At 49.4% G+C, this 16,056-nt stretch overlaps 1 protein-coding gene across 1 annotated transcript in view; it reads right to left on the bottom strand.

Annotated features, from left to right (window-relative positions):
- Positions 1-16,056, bottom strand: part of LOC130490192 (myosin-10-like) — a 77,845-nt gene that overhangs the window by 36,698 nt on the left and 25,091 nt on the right. The window contains exons 5-18 of the mRNA XM_056864010.1: positions 15,875-15,977; positions 12,446-12,475; positions 11,900-11,920; positions 11,456-11,548; positions 9,443-9,506; positions 8,908-9,006; positions 7,634-7,777; positions 5,999-6,094; positions 5,211-5,329; positions 4,907-5,059; positions 3,448-3,621; positions 1,812-1,985; positions 813-927; positions 471-539 (exon numbers count right to left, since the gene is read on the bottom strand). Coding sequence (XP_056719988.1) covers positions 471-539; positions 813-927; positions 1,812-1,985; positions 3,448-3,621; positions 4,907-5,059; positions 5,211-5,329; positions 5,999-6,094; positions 7,634-7,777; positions 8,908-9,006; positions 9,443-9,506; positions 11,456-11,548; positions 11,900-11,920; positions 12,446-12,475; positions 15,875-15,977 — 1,454 coding nt within the window. The remainder of the gene's footprint in view (positions 1-470; positions 540-812; positions 928-1,811; positions 1,986-3,447; positions 3,622-4,906; positions 5,060-5,210; positions 5,330-5,998; positions 6,095-7,633; positions 7,778-8,907; positions 9,007-9,442; positions 9,507-11,455; positions 11,549-11,899; positions 11,921-12,445; positions 12,476-15,874; positions 15,978-16,056) is intronic.

Genomic DNA, 16,056 nt, shown 5'->3' with positions numbered 1-16,056 from the left:
TGAACACATGAAGTTGCCTTATACTGAATCAGACCCTCGGTCCATCAAAGTCAGTACTGTCTACTCAGACCGGCAGCGGCTCTCCAGGGTCTTTTACATCACCTACTTGCCTAGTCCCTTTAACTGGAGATGCTGGGGATTGAACCTGGGACCTTCTGCATGCCAAGCAGAGGCTCTACCACTGAGCCAGTCCCATTTTACTTAGTCATGAGTGGCTGATTTGTTCTGATGTCACACTGGGCCCTAGAAGGCATTGTGGACCTTTGGGCTGCCATTGGCTTAGCTGCTCTGATGTCACAGAGAGGATGTTGAGCCATGGGCAAAGCAGTTGAACGCCAAAGTGAAAGAGACCTTAGACATTCTATAAGGGGCCTACGGCCATTTTGCCACCTCCACCACCCCATAAATGTGCCCCTACTTCTCCCTTAATGAACACGGAAGATGACAGAAGGGGAGAAAAAAAGACATACTTTCCGCTGGACCCTGAGGTGCCACGGCATAGCTGTCAAAGAAATACACCTTCTGTATGTTCTGGATCTCTAGAGGCAGGACAAGGTTAAGGAGGTGGGGAAGAGGGACAGGAGAAATTTCACCCATCCGTTGTGGGACAGGAGAGATGAACCAGGAGAGGAAAAAAAGAGAAACAGCAAATAGCAAAGAGGTTAGTAACATTCACGACAGAGAGATCACAAGCAGCCTTAAAGGTAGGTTAAGAAGTATTAACTTAATAAAGATGTTAAAGATGAATAAGGTTCAGACTCAAGGCAGGCAACCCTTTCCGTCTCTTGATTTAACCTTCACAAGTGCCCTACCGTCTTTCCACAGCTCCGCCGTGAACTTGTCTGTGCTCTGGTGAAGGAGAGTAGCCACGTTGTCGTTTAGAGGGTCCATGTTCTTCATGAGCCATTCATCTGCTTTGTAATCGACCTTTCCAGGGAAGGGTGGAAAACGGAGACAAGAAAATCAAGAAGGGGAGGCACAATGTGGATACCAGGCGTTTTCAGGGTCTTCTGGCTGCTGGGGACGTTGGATAAAGTGACCTCTTTTCCTCCCAGTGAGAAGAACCGCTGAAAGTGGGCTCCCTTGAATATACATTTCTGTGACTGGGATTGATTCCCCATCTGAGTGTGTCGGTTTCCAATCAAGGGCATGTTCTGAAGGTACAAAATACAGCAACTTTGCTTCCGAATGAGGAACTGACTAGATCTAGTTTCAGCAATTCGTGGACATAGTGGGTTGGATCCCGCAGGTTTGTTCACTCAGTCATGGCCAATTCTGCACCTTGCTAGAGCACCCATCCCGCAAAACGTTCATACATACATACAGAAGAAGAAGAAGAGTTGGTTTTTATATGCCGACTTTCTCTACCATTTAAGGCAGACTCAAACCGGCTTACAATCACCTTCCCTTCCCCTCCCCATAACAGACACCCTGTGAGGTAGATGAGGCTGAGTGAGACTAGCCCAAGCTCACCCAGCTGGCTTCGTGCGGAGGAGAGGGGAAACAAATCCAGTTCACCAGATTAGCCTCTGCCGGTCTTGTGGAGGAGTGGGGAATTGAACCTGGTCTCCAGATCACAGTCCACTGCTCCAAACCACCGCTGTTAACCACTACACCACACTGGCTCTCTCGGATCACCAGCGCAGCTTCTCTGGGTGGTCAGAAGGGATCCCCCCCCCCGCCCTTTCTTTTTCACCAGCAAAAAAAGCTGTCTGAATCTGACCCTCTTCCTGTTGCCTCGAGTTCCATGACAGAAAAGGAAGGATATGGACAGAACCACTACTACCCAGCATGCAACAGGCCCCACTCACTCTGCCAGCATAATGAATGATGCAGAAGTCAGCTCTGTCCCGCAGCTGCCGGGGCTTCTGGAACTTGGGGTGGGTCCCCTGCTCCTGACTCACTTTCTCTACAAAGCTCTTGTCGGTGGCTTTGGGGAACCAGCATTCCTCATCCAGCAGAGCCAGCACCCCTGGGGGGTTCGCCTGGGGGGCAGAGAGCACATGATAAGCAAGGATTACTGGAGCCCACAAGGCAGAAGCCAAAATTTTGCCATGGGGAAGAGTCAAATGGAGTTGAGTGAACACCAATCAGAAGACATTGTGCACATAATAGCAGCATCTAGTTCCTCCACTCAAAAGCAGGATCCTCTGCTCCAAAGAGGATGTTTCTACATAGAATCATAGAGTTGGAAGGGACCTCCAGGGTCATCTAGCCCAACTTCCTGCCCAATGCAGAAAATTCACAACTGCCTCCCCCCCACACCCCCAGTGACCCCTACTCCATGCCCAGAAGAACGCCCAAAAAAACCCCAGGATCCCTGGCCAATCTGGCCTGGAGCAAAATTGCTTCCTGACCCCAAAGTGGTGATCGGCATTACCCAGGGTATGCAAGAAAGGGCCACGGGAGCCAAACAGCTGACGCAGCCCTTCCTGCCCTCCCTCTCATGATCTGCCTAAGTTGACAGAATCAGCATTGCTGACAGATGGCCATCCAGCCTCTGCTTAAAACAGAGGGGTGGGGAACATCAGGCCCGGGGGCCGTTTAAGGCCCACGAAATCATTTGGTCTGGCCCTTCGTGGGTCCTGGCAGATCTCTAGCTCAGAAGGATCTAAGACTGGCGATCCGCCCCCTCCCGCAGACAGGAATAACCTCTACACAAGGCGGATATGAGTTTGTTTTGCCGAGAAAAGGAACCCTTTTCCCCCTTGCAGAAGAGTCTTAGCTATGGAGCTGCTAGGACCGCCCAAGAAACTGTGTTAACCCTTTCCCACTCGGGCCGTGGAGAAACGAGTTCCCTCTGTACTACAAGAGGGCTGGGGGCAGAAATGGCGACAAAGGAGGGGTTAAAGGGGGCAGGGCCAGAATGCGTGGCCCGCGAATGATGTTTAAATATCCAAATGGCCCTTGGCAGAAAAAAGGTTCCCCACCCCTGGCTTAAAAACATGGTGAAGATGCAGAGATATTCGTAACAACAAAACCTTTACATGGTGGTTTTCCCTGCATTTTTCTTGCCCTGCCCCCCAAAGCCACTATTCTCTCCACCACACTGAAAAGCCTTCTCTGCTGGCTTTAAAAAAAATTGTAATTTACGTAGTAATATGTCAAATACAGATCTTTTTCAAAAGCCCTCCTTAGTGCAAGTGCCAATCCTGGCTTTCCTATCTCACTCAACAGGGGGTGCTTCAGAAGAACCCAAGATACCTCATCTTTGTGTCTACAGGGAGACATTTGGAAACGGATGCCTCCGCCACAAAGTGATGGTTGGCTTGGAACCTTCCAACATTTTGCAACTGGTCACACCCACTCCCAACAGCAGCCATTTTGTTGTGGCACCCCCTAGATGTCCTCAAAGTTGAGAAATGCTCCCAGGTTCAACAAGCTTCATGATCCCTGGACTACTTCCTGAGGCCTCTACAGAACCCCAAATTCCCTCCCTTGGCTCACCGGCCTCTCGATGAGGTCGATGCAGGGCTGGAGGTCCAGGCCGAAGTCGATGAAGTTCCACTCAATGCCCTCTCGCTGGTATTCTTCCTGCTCCAGCACAAACATGGTGTGATTGAAGAGCTGCTGAAGTTTTTCGTTGGTGTAGTTGATGCAAAGCTGTTCGAAGGAATTCAGCTGTGCGGGTGGCAAGAGAGAGGAGAGAGAAAAATCATCAAACAAAGGAACCAAGAGCATAAAACCTGGTGCCATAGAGACTCCCAGAACCTGATGGACTTCCACAACCCAGCCCCAGCCTCTGCGCATGAGGCAAAAAGGAGTACTGCATGCGTAATTCACTCCTAATCTTCACAATGTGCACATGAACACATGAAGCTTCCTTATATTAAATCAGACCCTTGGTCCATCAAAGTCAGTATTCTCTACTCAGACCGGCAGTGGCTCTCCAGGGTCTCAGGCTGAGGTCTTTCACATCCCCTACCTGCCTCGTCCCTTTAACTATAGATGAACACATGAAGATGCCTTCTACTGAATCAGAACCTTGGTCCATCAAAGTCAGTATTGTCTACTCAGACCGGCAGCGGTTCTGCAGGGTCTCAGGCAGAGGTCTTTCATATTACCTACCTGCCTAGTAGTCCCTTTAACTGGAGATGCCGGGGATTGAACCTGAGACCTTCTGCATGCCAAGCAGATGCTCTGCCCCTGAGCCACAGCTCCTGTGTGGGCACAGAGCCTATATGTGCAAACTGTCCCAGTGACCGGGAACACTGTAAAACCTGCGTTCCTCATCGCAGAACATAAAAGAGAGACACGCTTTGATTCTGTGCCCACACAGTAGCAAGCAAGAGCAAGTGGGAAGCCAGTCTAGCACGCTCAATTGTGGGTAGGGGTGGTGTTGGCATTTTCAGTCCTGTTCCCCCTCTACATGCACAGCCTTGCACCCACACACGCCACATCTACAGGTTCCCATACATCAAGATCAGTCAGATAATGCTCCACACGCCTTTTCTCCTGGAAGCGCAATAGACTGCTGCACCTGGAAGGGCTCTCTTTGTAATTTGAGGAATTATTTCCCTAAAAGGGACTGCTGAGCTCCCTTCTTGCCAATGTGGTGTTGTGGTTAAGAGCGGTGGTTTGGAGCAATGGACTCTGATCTGGAGAACCGGGTTTGATTCCCCACTCCTCCACATGAGTGGCGGACGCTAATCTGGTGAGCTGGATTTGTTTCCCCACTCCTGCGCACGAAGCCAGCGGGGTGACCTCCCAAGGAAGCCTGTTCCACTGAGGAACCGCTCTGTCAGAAAGAGTTTGAGGAAGGAACAATGGGGGGGGGTGAAAGGATGACAGCGAGACTGTCAAGATGGGTGGATGGACCTGAAACTTTCATGCCGATAAAAGGATGAGGAAATGACAGGAATAAACTGCTTGACTAGATGGCCTCCTTTCCACCTTCCCTCCTCACCTGGAATATTTCAAAACCTGCGATGTCCAGAATGCCAATGAAGGATGCCCCCTGGCGCTTGGTACGGTCCAGCGCACGGTTGATCCGATGCACCAGCCACCGGAAGAGCCGCTCATAGGTGGCTTTGGCCAGCGCTTCAACGGCAAAGTCAGCCTGGGGAAGGGACAGAGAGGCGGGAATTGGGCTTGGCACACTTTGGCTCCCATGGTCCCCATCCCACCCCAGCAAATCACCCTTCCTGTGTCGATGCATCCTTCATCCACCCCACACCTGCCCACTCACCCAGACTCCAACCCCCACTGACCTGCTCCTTTGTCTGAGCCTTCTGCACGTAGTCTCGGCCGACCTTGATACGTGGGGTGAGGATGGCACGGGAGAACTCTGTGACGTTCAAGCCCAGGAGGTGGCAGAGCTTCTGGGCAGCTGGAATGGACAAGAGACATGTCGGCAGCAGCTCTCTGGTTGCCCATTCCCCGATCGCTCATAACTGCTAACCCCCGCCCAAACCTGGTGGACCCTGGAAGAAAACAAGCTTCCGGCAGACTGGGGAATAGCAGTGTTAAGTAAATGTGCTATAGAGCTGAGAGCGACTTCAAACAATGCCAAACCAGGCATGATAGAAGCTGCGGTTTGATGCCGTTTAAGAGCAGTAAAGACCCACGTATCTTGATTGAATCATCTCCTGCAATTCGGCATTTTTATGAAACACAGTGAAACAGTCCGGTCTCAGATTTTCCAGGCTTGTTTTTTTTTTTTTAGAGTAAGTTTAACCCACAAGATCTCAATCTGGTCAGAATATTGTGGGGTTGTTTTTTTAAATTGTGCCACTTGTGTAGATTTTATTTTTTGTTAGCTTTCATTTTAAGATTATACCGCTTTGCAATCAGTCAAAATTCAAGTAAAACTGACCACGGTAGCCAAAAACAGTGGAAATGCATTTGAAAATGAGAAGGGGCTCTTCCATGCAAATGCAGTCACAAAAAATCACTTTACGGTTTCCAAGGCCAAGCCCCAGCCCTGAAGGTGAGAAGGCAATTCAGCCCTGCTGGTTTCCCAAAAGATGCCCGGCCCCCTATCGGAGCTCCCCCCTACCTGTGTTATCAGGCATGGAAGCCTGGTCCGTGTTTCTCTCTTTGCGGAAAGAAATGTTGCCAAACTGCAGCACAGCCGAGACCATCCGCAGCATACCTGAGAGCCAGGTGACACAAAGAGGCATTTCTCCTTTGCTCTTTCTTCTTTATTATTTTGCAAATCCATCTTTCCATCCACCCACTTTAAACACTGAAGTCCATCTTTTTTTAAAAAAGGTTAGGCAGCAAGTTGAAGCCAGACTAAAGGACCAACTTAAAGCACGCAGCACGTTAACGTTGCGGAACTTACTGCCACAGGGTATTGCGACAGCCACTAGTACAAACAGCAATAATAATGGTTAGCATTTATATGGTGCTTCCAGTGATCCCAAGCCACTCCACGTACGTTACCGCCCTGGAACCCTTTCAAACAATCTTATAGGGTAGGGTCAGTATTCTGCTGTGAGTGGCTTTCCCAGGCCACCTATGGTGCAATCCTGAGCAGAATTACAGCTTTCTAAATCCATGGAAGTCAACAGGCTTAGAAGGGTGCAACTCGACTTAAAGTTGCACTGTTAGTGAGCTCACAGCAGAGGCAAGGTTCCAACCAGAGACTTCCTGATGCGTATCTCAGCCGTTACGGTACACAAGCATAAACCTAATTTTTTTTTAATAATTCCAATCGCTTCAGTGTGGGAGGATAGGATTACTATTATTATTATATTAGTTTATTGCTCATTAACAACAAAGTCATATGCATATACGTATGACACACAGTTGCCTAGAATGTATAAAAATACATGAAGTGTAAAAAGCTTATAATAAATTTATACATGTTCAACAAAATCTCTTAGGCTACATGCCAGTGTCATTTACCTCCGTATGGTGCGGGAGAAATGGAAAACACAAACCATGTGCTCCTGAGATGTGGTTATTTCAAGGGTATTCGGCGGAACCTGATCCATCCACTTATTAATTTAATGGAATCAGAGGAAGAGGTAATGGAACTTCTTTGGGACGGGGACTCTTTGTCTCTTTCAAATTGCCAAATTTTGCTCTGCTGCAATTAAGATCCATACGGGAAAGGTAACTGTTTTTAAACTGTGATATTTTAAACAGGAGAGATCTTAATCTCTCACAGGTTGTAGCTGGACTTTTATTCTAGCTTTTGCCGTAAATAAATGTCTTTGTATTTGTGTCATTTACCTCTATAGTTTTGAAACCATTACCTGGGTTTCCTAATCTCAGCTGCCAATAGCAATGACTCAAGGCTATTCTGGAGCGTTATAAATGCTAATCAAAACACAAAAGTTAGTTCATCAAACTCCATTTCCACGTCAAACTGGATTCAATATTTTGCTTTATGCAGACCCCTCTTTAGATAGGATTACTGGCAGCCGCTAGTTAGGGCAGCCAGAACTGCAGGCCTCACGTTCAAATATAGAACATCTCCGCACACCTGACACTAAGTGAGGCATGGTATCATCATCTGTGCCTTGCTTACGAACTTCCCAAAGGGCCTCTGGTTCATCCTAGATGGCCAACGGTAGGCTGACGTAGATCGCTCACTGGTTGGACCCTGCATGGCCGGTTCTCATGGGCTGCCGTTTGCTCTCTGCCCCTCCTGCCTTGCATTCACGTGAGAAGTACTACTCACAGTGTATCTCTTCGTGTGAAAAGCCCATGATGTGCATAGACTCCATGGTCTCCTGAAAGATCTCTTTGTCCTGTTGCCCTGGGATGGGCAGGTACCCGTTGGACAGGAAGCGATACTGATTGAACGGCTCCAACAGCAGCTCCGCTGGAGGGCACAAGAGAAGAAGAAGAGCTTCTTAAGACCACATCTCCCTGTCTGGAGATCAGTCCCAAAGTCCGGTCCTGCACGCAGCCGCCCCAGCTCCCTTCCCACCTTCAGCGATGGAACAGCAGGTGTTCAAACAACAACAACAACCCCACAGCTGCCATGGAGCAGGAAGGGCTGGACTTGGAGGAGGCTGTCCCCCACCAGAAGGGGCGAGCTGAGAAGAGTTTACATCTGAGGAACTAGTGGGAGTGACAACTCACTCCAGAATACCTTCCTCCTATGAGAAAGAAGAGCAAAGTTTCCTAGCATGCCTTCACCCAGTTTTTAACGCCTTAAATAGGTGTCAGAACTTCAACGTGGGGATAGAGGAATCAAACCTTTCAAACAAAAAACCTTCTCTGCTAATTCCAGACGTAACAGCCAGTGTGGTATAGTGGTTAAGAGCGGTGGTTTGGAGTGGTGGACTCTAATCCGGAGAACCGCGTTTGATTCCCCACTCCTCCACATGAACGGTGGAGGCTAATCTGGTGAACCGGGTTGGTTTCCCCACTCCTCCACATGAAGCCAGCTGGGTGACCTTGGGCTAGTCACAGTTCTATTAAGAGCTCTCTCAGCCCCATCTATCTCACAAGGTGTCTGTTGTGGGGAGGGGAAGGAAAGGTGATTGTAAGCCGGTTTGATTCGGCCTTAAGTGGTAGAGAAAGTCAGCATATAAAAACCAACTACTACTCCTACTCCTCTTCTTCTTCTTCCTCTTCTTCACAAGCCAATTGTGATGGACTCAGCATTAAGGGAAATGCACTCTACAAATGCCCAGAGGCACTTCTTTATCGCTACTTCAGACGTGGGGCCAAGTTCTAGCATGTCTAGATTCTTTGGAAGCAGGCTGGTGCTGGGTCTGGGGGGGGGGGCAGAGTGTAGGAGTGGGGAAACAAACCCAGTTCACCAGATTAGCCTCCGCCGCTCATGTGGAGGAGTGGGGAATCAAACCCTGTTCTCCAGATCAGAGTCCACCGCTCCAAACCACCACTCTTAACCACTACACCACGCTGGCGTGCGACCTGACAGAGCAAAGAAAGGAAGTCTACCCATGTGCTGCTTTGGGTAATACAAAAAAAATGGTTTACCTTTCATGTGTTCACCAGCGCCCACTAAAAGCTGGTAAAAGATGTGGAAGGTTCGCTCGTCCTTGGCCTGACGAATGGCTCGCGACTTCTCCAACAGATCTGGGCAGCTCAGGGTTAAGGTCGAGAAGCTAAAAGGCATCTGGACACAAACCTGACTCTTCCCCACCACAAAATCGCCACCAGCACCCCCCTGCTCTGGCCACTTAGGAGTCCCAGCTGCAGCACCGCCCCTTGCGATAGCTCCCAGTTCCCAGAATCCCTTGTGTTCCTTAAACTCTACTACAGGGGTGTCAAACATAAGGCCCGTGTGCTGGACCCGGCCCCTTGAGAGCTCTTATCCGGCCCGTGAGCCAGACGAGGCAGCCACCTGCCCCCCCCCCCCCCACTCTCGGCATGGCCCGGCCTGACCCGGCCTGACCCAGTGGCATTTATGTCACATCCAGCCCTCATAACAATTGAGTTGGACACCTCTAGTCCTTGTTTCAAATCTCTTCACTCGTTTTCACAGAATTCTACTCGCCCAAGAGCAGGATACATGTCTCTATATTGGCTCCGACAATGTAGCCAGCTACATCAAAATTAATCCGAATAAATTTACCCTAAAGGGGGGAATTAATTAGAGGGGGAAAGAAAAAATTAGGAAAGATTAGCGATATGCAAAAAGGAATTGATTTGATTTATAAACAGAGGCCGCTATCACATAACATCTAGAATCTTTTCTGTAGCCTTATTTATCAGTTTTCTTTGAAACTGTCCTGACTTTATGATGAGAAAGTGCTCAATGTTGCATTGTTATACATCCCACCTACGCTCAGAGGTCAGAAATATTTCCCTACATCAACTAAAGATGGCACTAGAACTGGTGAATCCTTAAGCAGGAGGAGAAGAAACTTGTGTCTACGCAAGTGGAAAAGACTAGCAGAAACTGTTATTTTTCTTTTCAACAAGAAAGAAAAGAAGCATGCACCCCCCCCCCACACACACACACATTTTTCTTAAGAAGGAGGGGCTAGAAACTGACATCTCTCAACAAAAACGAAAGGGGAATCTGAAAACACACCTTCCACCAGAAGAAAACTGGTTTTTCTGACAAACGTGGGAAGGTTTCCCAAGGAGAAGGGAGGATTATTGACCTAGCTCTACATACATTAGGGAATTTGAAACTTGTGTGAATCCAGCCCTTCCCTAAGGGCTCAGGGTGGGTTCGAGAAATTATAGATGAATAAAAGGATGCTCATCACTTAAAGGTCACTGTCAGTGCAACAGACAAATAGATTTGCAGGAACAAAAGAATAGGAACAGAGGAAAGATAAAATCTAAACAAATTCTACATGCTTGGGGATAGGTGGGGACGGAAGCCAATGGCAACAGCTAATACAGATGTGTGGGCTGGCTTCTTGCTATTCAACTTGCCTCACAGGGCATTTGGATTTAACATTGCTCCCTTTCATAGAAGAATCATAGTTGGGAGGGACCACCAGGGTCATCTAGTCCAACCCCCTGCATAATGCAGGAAATTCAAAACTACTTTCCCCCCACACCTTGGTGGTCTCCAATCTAAGTACCAACCTTGCTTATCTTCTGCGATCTGACAAGATTGGGCTGTACCATGCTGCCTTCCCCTCCCCACTAAGCTACGAATGTCTAATTAACGGGCACAAGCTTTTGCTGGAATAAACGTGGTTAGTCTTCAAGGTGCCGCTGGACTGCGATTAGATGTGTATAGTGTTTTAGAGCTGCAGCAATACCAGGGCTCCTCCAATTAAGAGCCAACCATCAACCTTGACTCTTGTTCCTTTCCTTTATCCCTTAGAAGCTCCTTGATCCATTGATCTTGAGCAGCGTAAATCTAATGTTTGAGGGATATAAGGACTGAAATAAATCTTGCCACTGACAATGTAGCCTCGGGATCCCTGTCACTTAATAAAAGAGGCATTATGTCAGACACAGAGGCATTAGATTTATATGTTAAAAGGGGAGATATAATGCAATCAGAGTTCCTCATAAAAGCGGCCTTCCAAGAGGGCATGAGCTAATGAATCGATAGCGCCAGAAGAGCAAGGACAGGTCCTGTCTGTGTGTGTGTTAAGTGCCATCAAGTCGCTTCCGACTCATGGTGACCCTATGAATCAGCGTCCTCCAAAATGTCCTATCTTTAACAGCCTTGCTCAGATCTTGCAAACTGAGGGCTGTGGCTTCCTTTATTGAATCCATCCATCTCTTGTTGGGTCTTCCTCTTTTCCCGCTGCCTTCAACTTTTCAAAGCATGACTGTCTTTTCCAGTGACTCTTGTCTTCTCATAATGTGACCAAAATATGACAGCCTCAGTTTAGGCATTTTAGTTCTAGGGTCAGTTCAGGTCCTGTCTGGGTATGGTATATTCAAAATCCTGCCCTGCATAACCATAGAGGGGTTAGCATTCAGTCTAGCTAAACAGAAGGCTCTAGAAAGACAAGGAGTGGTCAAATAATAAGTATAAGCGGGCAAACTGACTCTTGTTCCAGAAAATTTATCTTAAAAAAAAAAAAAAGAAGACCGAAAGACTTACAAATCGTGAGGAGTTGTCGTTTTTGACGGTTTTTGCATTGCCAAAGGCTTCTAAGATAGGGTTGGCTTGCAGTAGCTGACGCTCCAGTTCACCCTACGGGGAAAGGAAGTGGGAGAAAAAGGTGATGCACACTGAGGCCCTGTGCAGAAGAAACCGCATTCATGGCAGAACTCCCAGCCTAGCAAGGGGCATGACAGGGAACTGGGGAGGGAGGGCCACCGGCTACAGGGCAGGGGAAATACTCCCACAAACTCCAATCCTAGCAGAGTACGTGTGGGTTTTCGAGAAGGGGCGCTTCCTTGGAAAGCGGAGTTGGGGGGGGCGGGTCCTTTGCACTATCGCCATCCCCGAGCAGGAGACGCCGTTTGGACACAGACACAAACACGTTAACGTGATGAAGCAAACCCTCCCAGACCCTGAAAAGCACAACAGAAAACTACTCACGTAGGAAGCAGGGTTGGAGGTCTATGGAGGACAGGGTGGGGATGACATCACGCAACATAAAATTGTGAAGGGGGTGGGGGGGCAAGGAGCGGGGACAAAGAAACAAAACAAAACACCAAAGGGTTAAAACCGGATCACAAACAAAGGGAACAATGCAGTGACATGAAGTGGGAACCAATGAAGGGGAGATGGAGAGAAGGTGTGTGTATGTATGGGGCGGGGGACACCCAGGATTTCTGGCTCCCGTTCCCAGCTGCCTCAACCTGCTAGATTTCTTGTTCCTTTCTCAGAAAGCCCTTGAGTCCTGGCTCTGAGGAGGGAAGAGCATCAAGGAAATCATTTAAAAACAAAACACACACAAAAAGTTAAAAGACCAACAACGAAAGCACGTCAAGCTAGAAGTGCAGCCAAAAAATCAAAAAGGGAGGCAGGGCCAGGAGCAGCAGCCAGTGAGTGATCAGCAACCAGCATGTGGGGGGTTGGTGGAGAGGGGGGGTGTAAGTGAGGGGGGGCTGCATCTCAGCAGCATGCAAAATGCTCTCTTGCCTGTTGCTTGGTTTCGTTCAGGTACTCCGGCTGGGGTGGCAAAACAACAGAGGGGGGGATTAATACCAGCTCTCCCTCCGGGTTCCTCCCCATGTCACCCCCAGCCAAGAACAGGGACTTTCTGCCCCGACCCCACAAAGTGAGGCCACTGGCTCACTGGCACACCACACAGGCCACATCACTTCTGTGCCACAAGCACCTCGCACACACACAAACACACAAAAGCACTTCTTTGCAAGGGAGAGAAGAAGAAGAGTTGGTTTTTATATGCTGACTTTCTCTACCAGTTAAGGAAGACTCAAACTGGCTTACAATCACCTTCCCTTCCCCTCCCCAAAACAGACAGCCTGTGAGGTAGGTGGGGCTGAGAGATGACCTTACAATCACCTTTCCTTCCCCGCAACAGACACCCTGTGAAGTAGGTGGGGCTGAGAGAGTGTGATTAGCCCAAGATCACCCAGCTGGCTTCATGTGGAGGAGTGAGGAATCAAACCCGGTTCTCCAGATCAGAGTCTACCGCTCCAAACCACCGCTCTTAACCACTACACCACACTGGCTCTCATCTCACACCCCAAGGGCAAACTGCAGCTGCAGTCGTCTTGTTTGTGGGCTTCCCAGAGGCAGCTGGGGGCCACCGTGTGAACACAATCCTGGACTTGATGGGCCTCTGGCCTGATGCAGCAAGGCTCACGTTAGGTTCTTATGATTTACCTGAGAACAACCAAAAGGCCCACCTTAAAAAGGTGGCGAGGCTGGGCATTTGCCAGCATGCCGGAGTGGCAAAGGACCCTGCCGCCTCAACAGCGCCACCCTTCTGCCACAGCACCCCAAAATATTAGAAGAGAATTCTGTTTGCCCGCCCCCGTTTCATGCCAAGCACTGCATCCGCACATTGCCACCCATCGCGCTCTCGTTGCACTATAGCGCAGTCACTCGCAATTGGGTTGTCCAGCAGTTGCCAGTGATTGCTACCACACAACAGTAGTGAAATATCCAGTGATGTCTGGATGTACTGGAGGACAGAGGAATTGGCCTATTTTTGCCAACTTAACTTTTTAAGGTGCCAAGTTAAAATGCCAGTGCCTGGGCCAGAAGGCCCCCAGGATCCTGAGGTTGCCCTCCTCAGCTCCCAGGTTCCCACCTTGCCTCCACTTTGGGAGGAAAAAAATGATCCCAGAGAATAAATGGGTACTAGTCAAATTGGATGCTAGTCATGATGCATACCTATCCTCTCCAGGATCAGAAGAGCATGCCTATCATATGAGATGCTGTGGAACACAGGCAGGATAATACTGCTGCTGTCGTCGCTTCCTAGAGGCACCTGGTTGGCCCCTGTGTAAACAGGCCGCTGGACTTGATGGACCTTGGTCTGATCCAGCAGGGCTTTCCTTATGTTCTTGTGGAGGATGGGGCTATCCATGGCTACTAGTAAAAATGAATGCTAGTCATGATGCATACCTATTCTCTCCAGGATCAGAGGAGCATGCCTATTGTATAATGTGCTGTGGAACACAGGCAAGATAATGCTGCTGCAGTCGTCTTGTTTGTGGGCTTCCTAGAGGCACCTGGTTGGCCACTGTGTGAACAGACCGCTGGACTTGATGGACCTTGGTCTGATCCAGCAGGGCCTTTCTTATGTGGGAAGGATCTCTGTATAAGATCCCAGACAGTCAGACTGCCGCCATACTTCTCCCAGATCAGAGATAGCCTTCAAATAGGGCAGTACCAAACATGAAAGGCACCGAGGGAAGAGTTATTAGAATGCAAGCAGTGTGCCACCCCACCCCACAGTTGTGAAATCCCCAAGAACTTCAAAAGGAAAAACAACAACAACAACATCAATATCTTATGTCAAAGCCCTTCCCAAATCCTGTTGGCCAGAGCAAGCAAACACCCCTGCTGTTAGAACGGCGGGGTGGCCCTGGATTTGTTTCTTATTGCGCAACTTTTTGCAAGATGCAATTGTATTCAGGACAGGGCCTTTCGTCTGCGGGCCTTCAAAGGTCAAAGCTGGCGCGGCCGGAAGGAAGGCAGACGGACACAAAGACACAGGCCGGGGGTGGGGGTGGTTGTTTGGTGAGGAGACAACAGAGCGAACAGCAGAACAGAGGTGGAGATGAGCGACTTGGATACAAGAAGAGGCTCGCTTTCTTTTTGAAAGAACAGGCACGGAGGATAAAATGCAACTCTGGGGCTCACACCTGCTTGGACACCATGACCTGTAATGCAGTGCTTATCCATCCCAATTCCAAACGGGCCCGGAAACAAGCACTGCATTCGCAGATTGCTGCACATCGCGCTGTTGTTCTGCAATAGAGCAGTCACTTGCAATTGGCTTATCCAATGATTGCTACCATGTAACGGCAGTGAAAAATCAAGTGATGTGTGGGTGTACTGGAGGGCAGGAATTGGCCTATTTTTACCAATGTAACTCTTTAAGTTGCCGAGTTATTGAAGAAGAAGAAGAGTTGGTTTTTATATGCCGACTTTCTCTACCACTTAAGGGAGACTCAAACCAGCTTACAGTCTCCTTCCCTTCCCCTCCCCACAACAGACCCCCTCTGAGGTAGGTGGGGCTGAGAGAGTGTGACCAGCCCAAGGTCACCCCGCTGGCTTTGTGTGTAGGAGCGGGAAAATAAATCCAGTTCCCCAGATTAGCCTCCGCCGCTCATGTGGAGGAGTGGGGAATCAAACCCAGTTCTCCAGAACAGAGTCCACCGCTCCAAACCACCACTCTTAACCACTACACCACGTTGGCGCCCTCTGAGGAGGGAAAGGCTCTCCACAGGTCACTGAGAATCGATGACTTAGAGGAGGGCAGGGAGCTGTTCCTGACGGCAGCAGAGGATGGGACTCGCAATAATGGGTTTAAATTGCAGGTGGAAAGGCTGGATATTAGGAAAACATGTTTAACAGTAAGAGTTGTTCGGCAGTGTAATTGGCCACCTAGGGAGGTGGTGAGCTCCCCCTCACCGGCAGTCTTTAAGCAGAGGCTGGAGAAAACACTTGTCAGGGATGCTCTAGGCCGATCCTGCATTAAGCAGGGGGTTGGACTAGATGGCCCGTATGGCCCCTTCCAACTCTATGATTCTATAATTACTCAGTCCCAGGGCTCCAGGGCTGACGCCTGGCATTCCTAACAGCGCCCCAGGCTAGCTCTGGGTGGAGCCACAGCCAGCCAGCCGGCAGCTGCTCTGTTCAGGTGAGGCAGGTACTTCTGCCTCACAGCCTCCAGGTGAGCAAACGCACACGTGTGAGTCACCCAAAAACCACGATGCTCTAATTCAGGAATGCAAACAACGGCGGGAAGGGGGCACGTCAGGCTGCATTGTTCACAGGGGAGGAGAATCTTTCTCAGAGGTCAGCGTGGTGTTGCCTGCAAAGGGGGGTGGCGGCAGGGGCAAAGAGTTCAGGTTGGAGGCCACTCACCGGCAAGTTGTGGTCTTTCCGGGCTTTGTGGGATGAAGCCACGTGCGCCAAGTACTGGATCACTTTTTTTGTGTTCTCCGTCTTGCCGGCGCCGGATTCCCCCCTGCCAACGAGACCAGACACTGAGGGTGAGAGAAGATGGGGGCACCAGAGCCCCGGATGGAGCATGCATTGTGCCCTCT

The sequence above is a fragment of the Euleptes europaea genome, chromosome 18 (assembly GCF_029931775.1).
Source record: "Euleptes europaea isolate rEulEur1 chromosome 18, rEulEur1.hap1, whole genome shotgun sequence".
NCBI classification, from domain to species: Eukaryota; Metazoa; Chordata; class Lepidosauria; order Squamata; family Sphaerodactylidae; genus Euleptes; species Euleptes europaea.
Note: the sequence above shows the minus strand (reverse complement) of the source record. Positions and strands in the feature narration are given on the sequence as shown.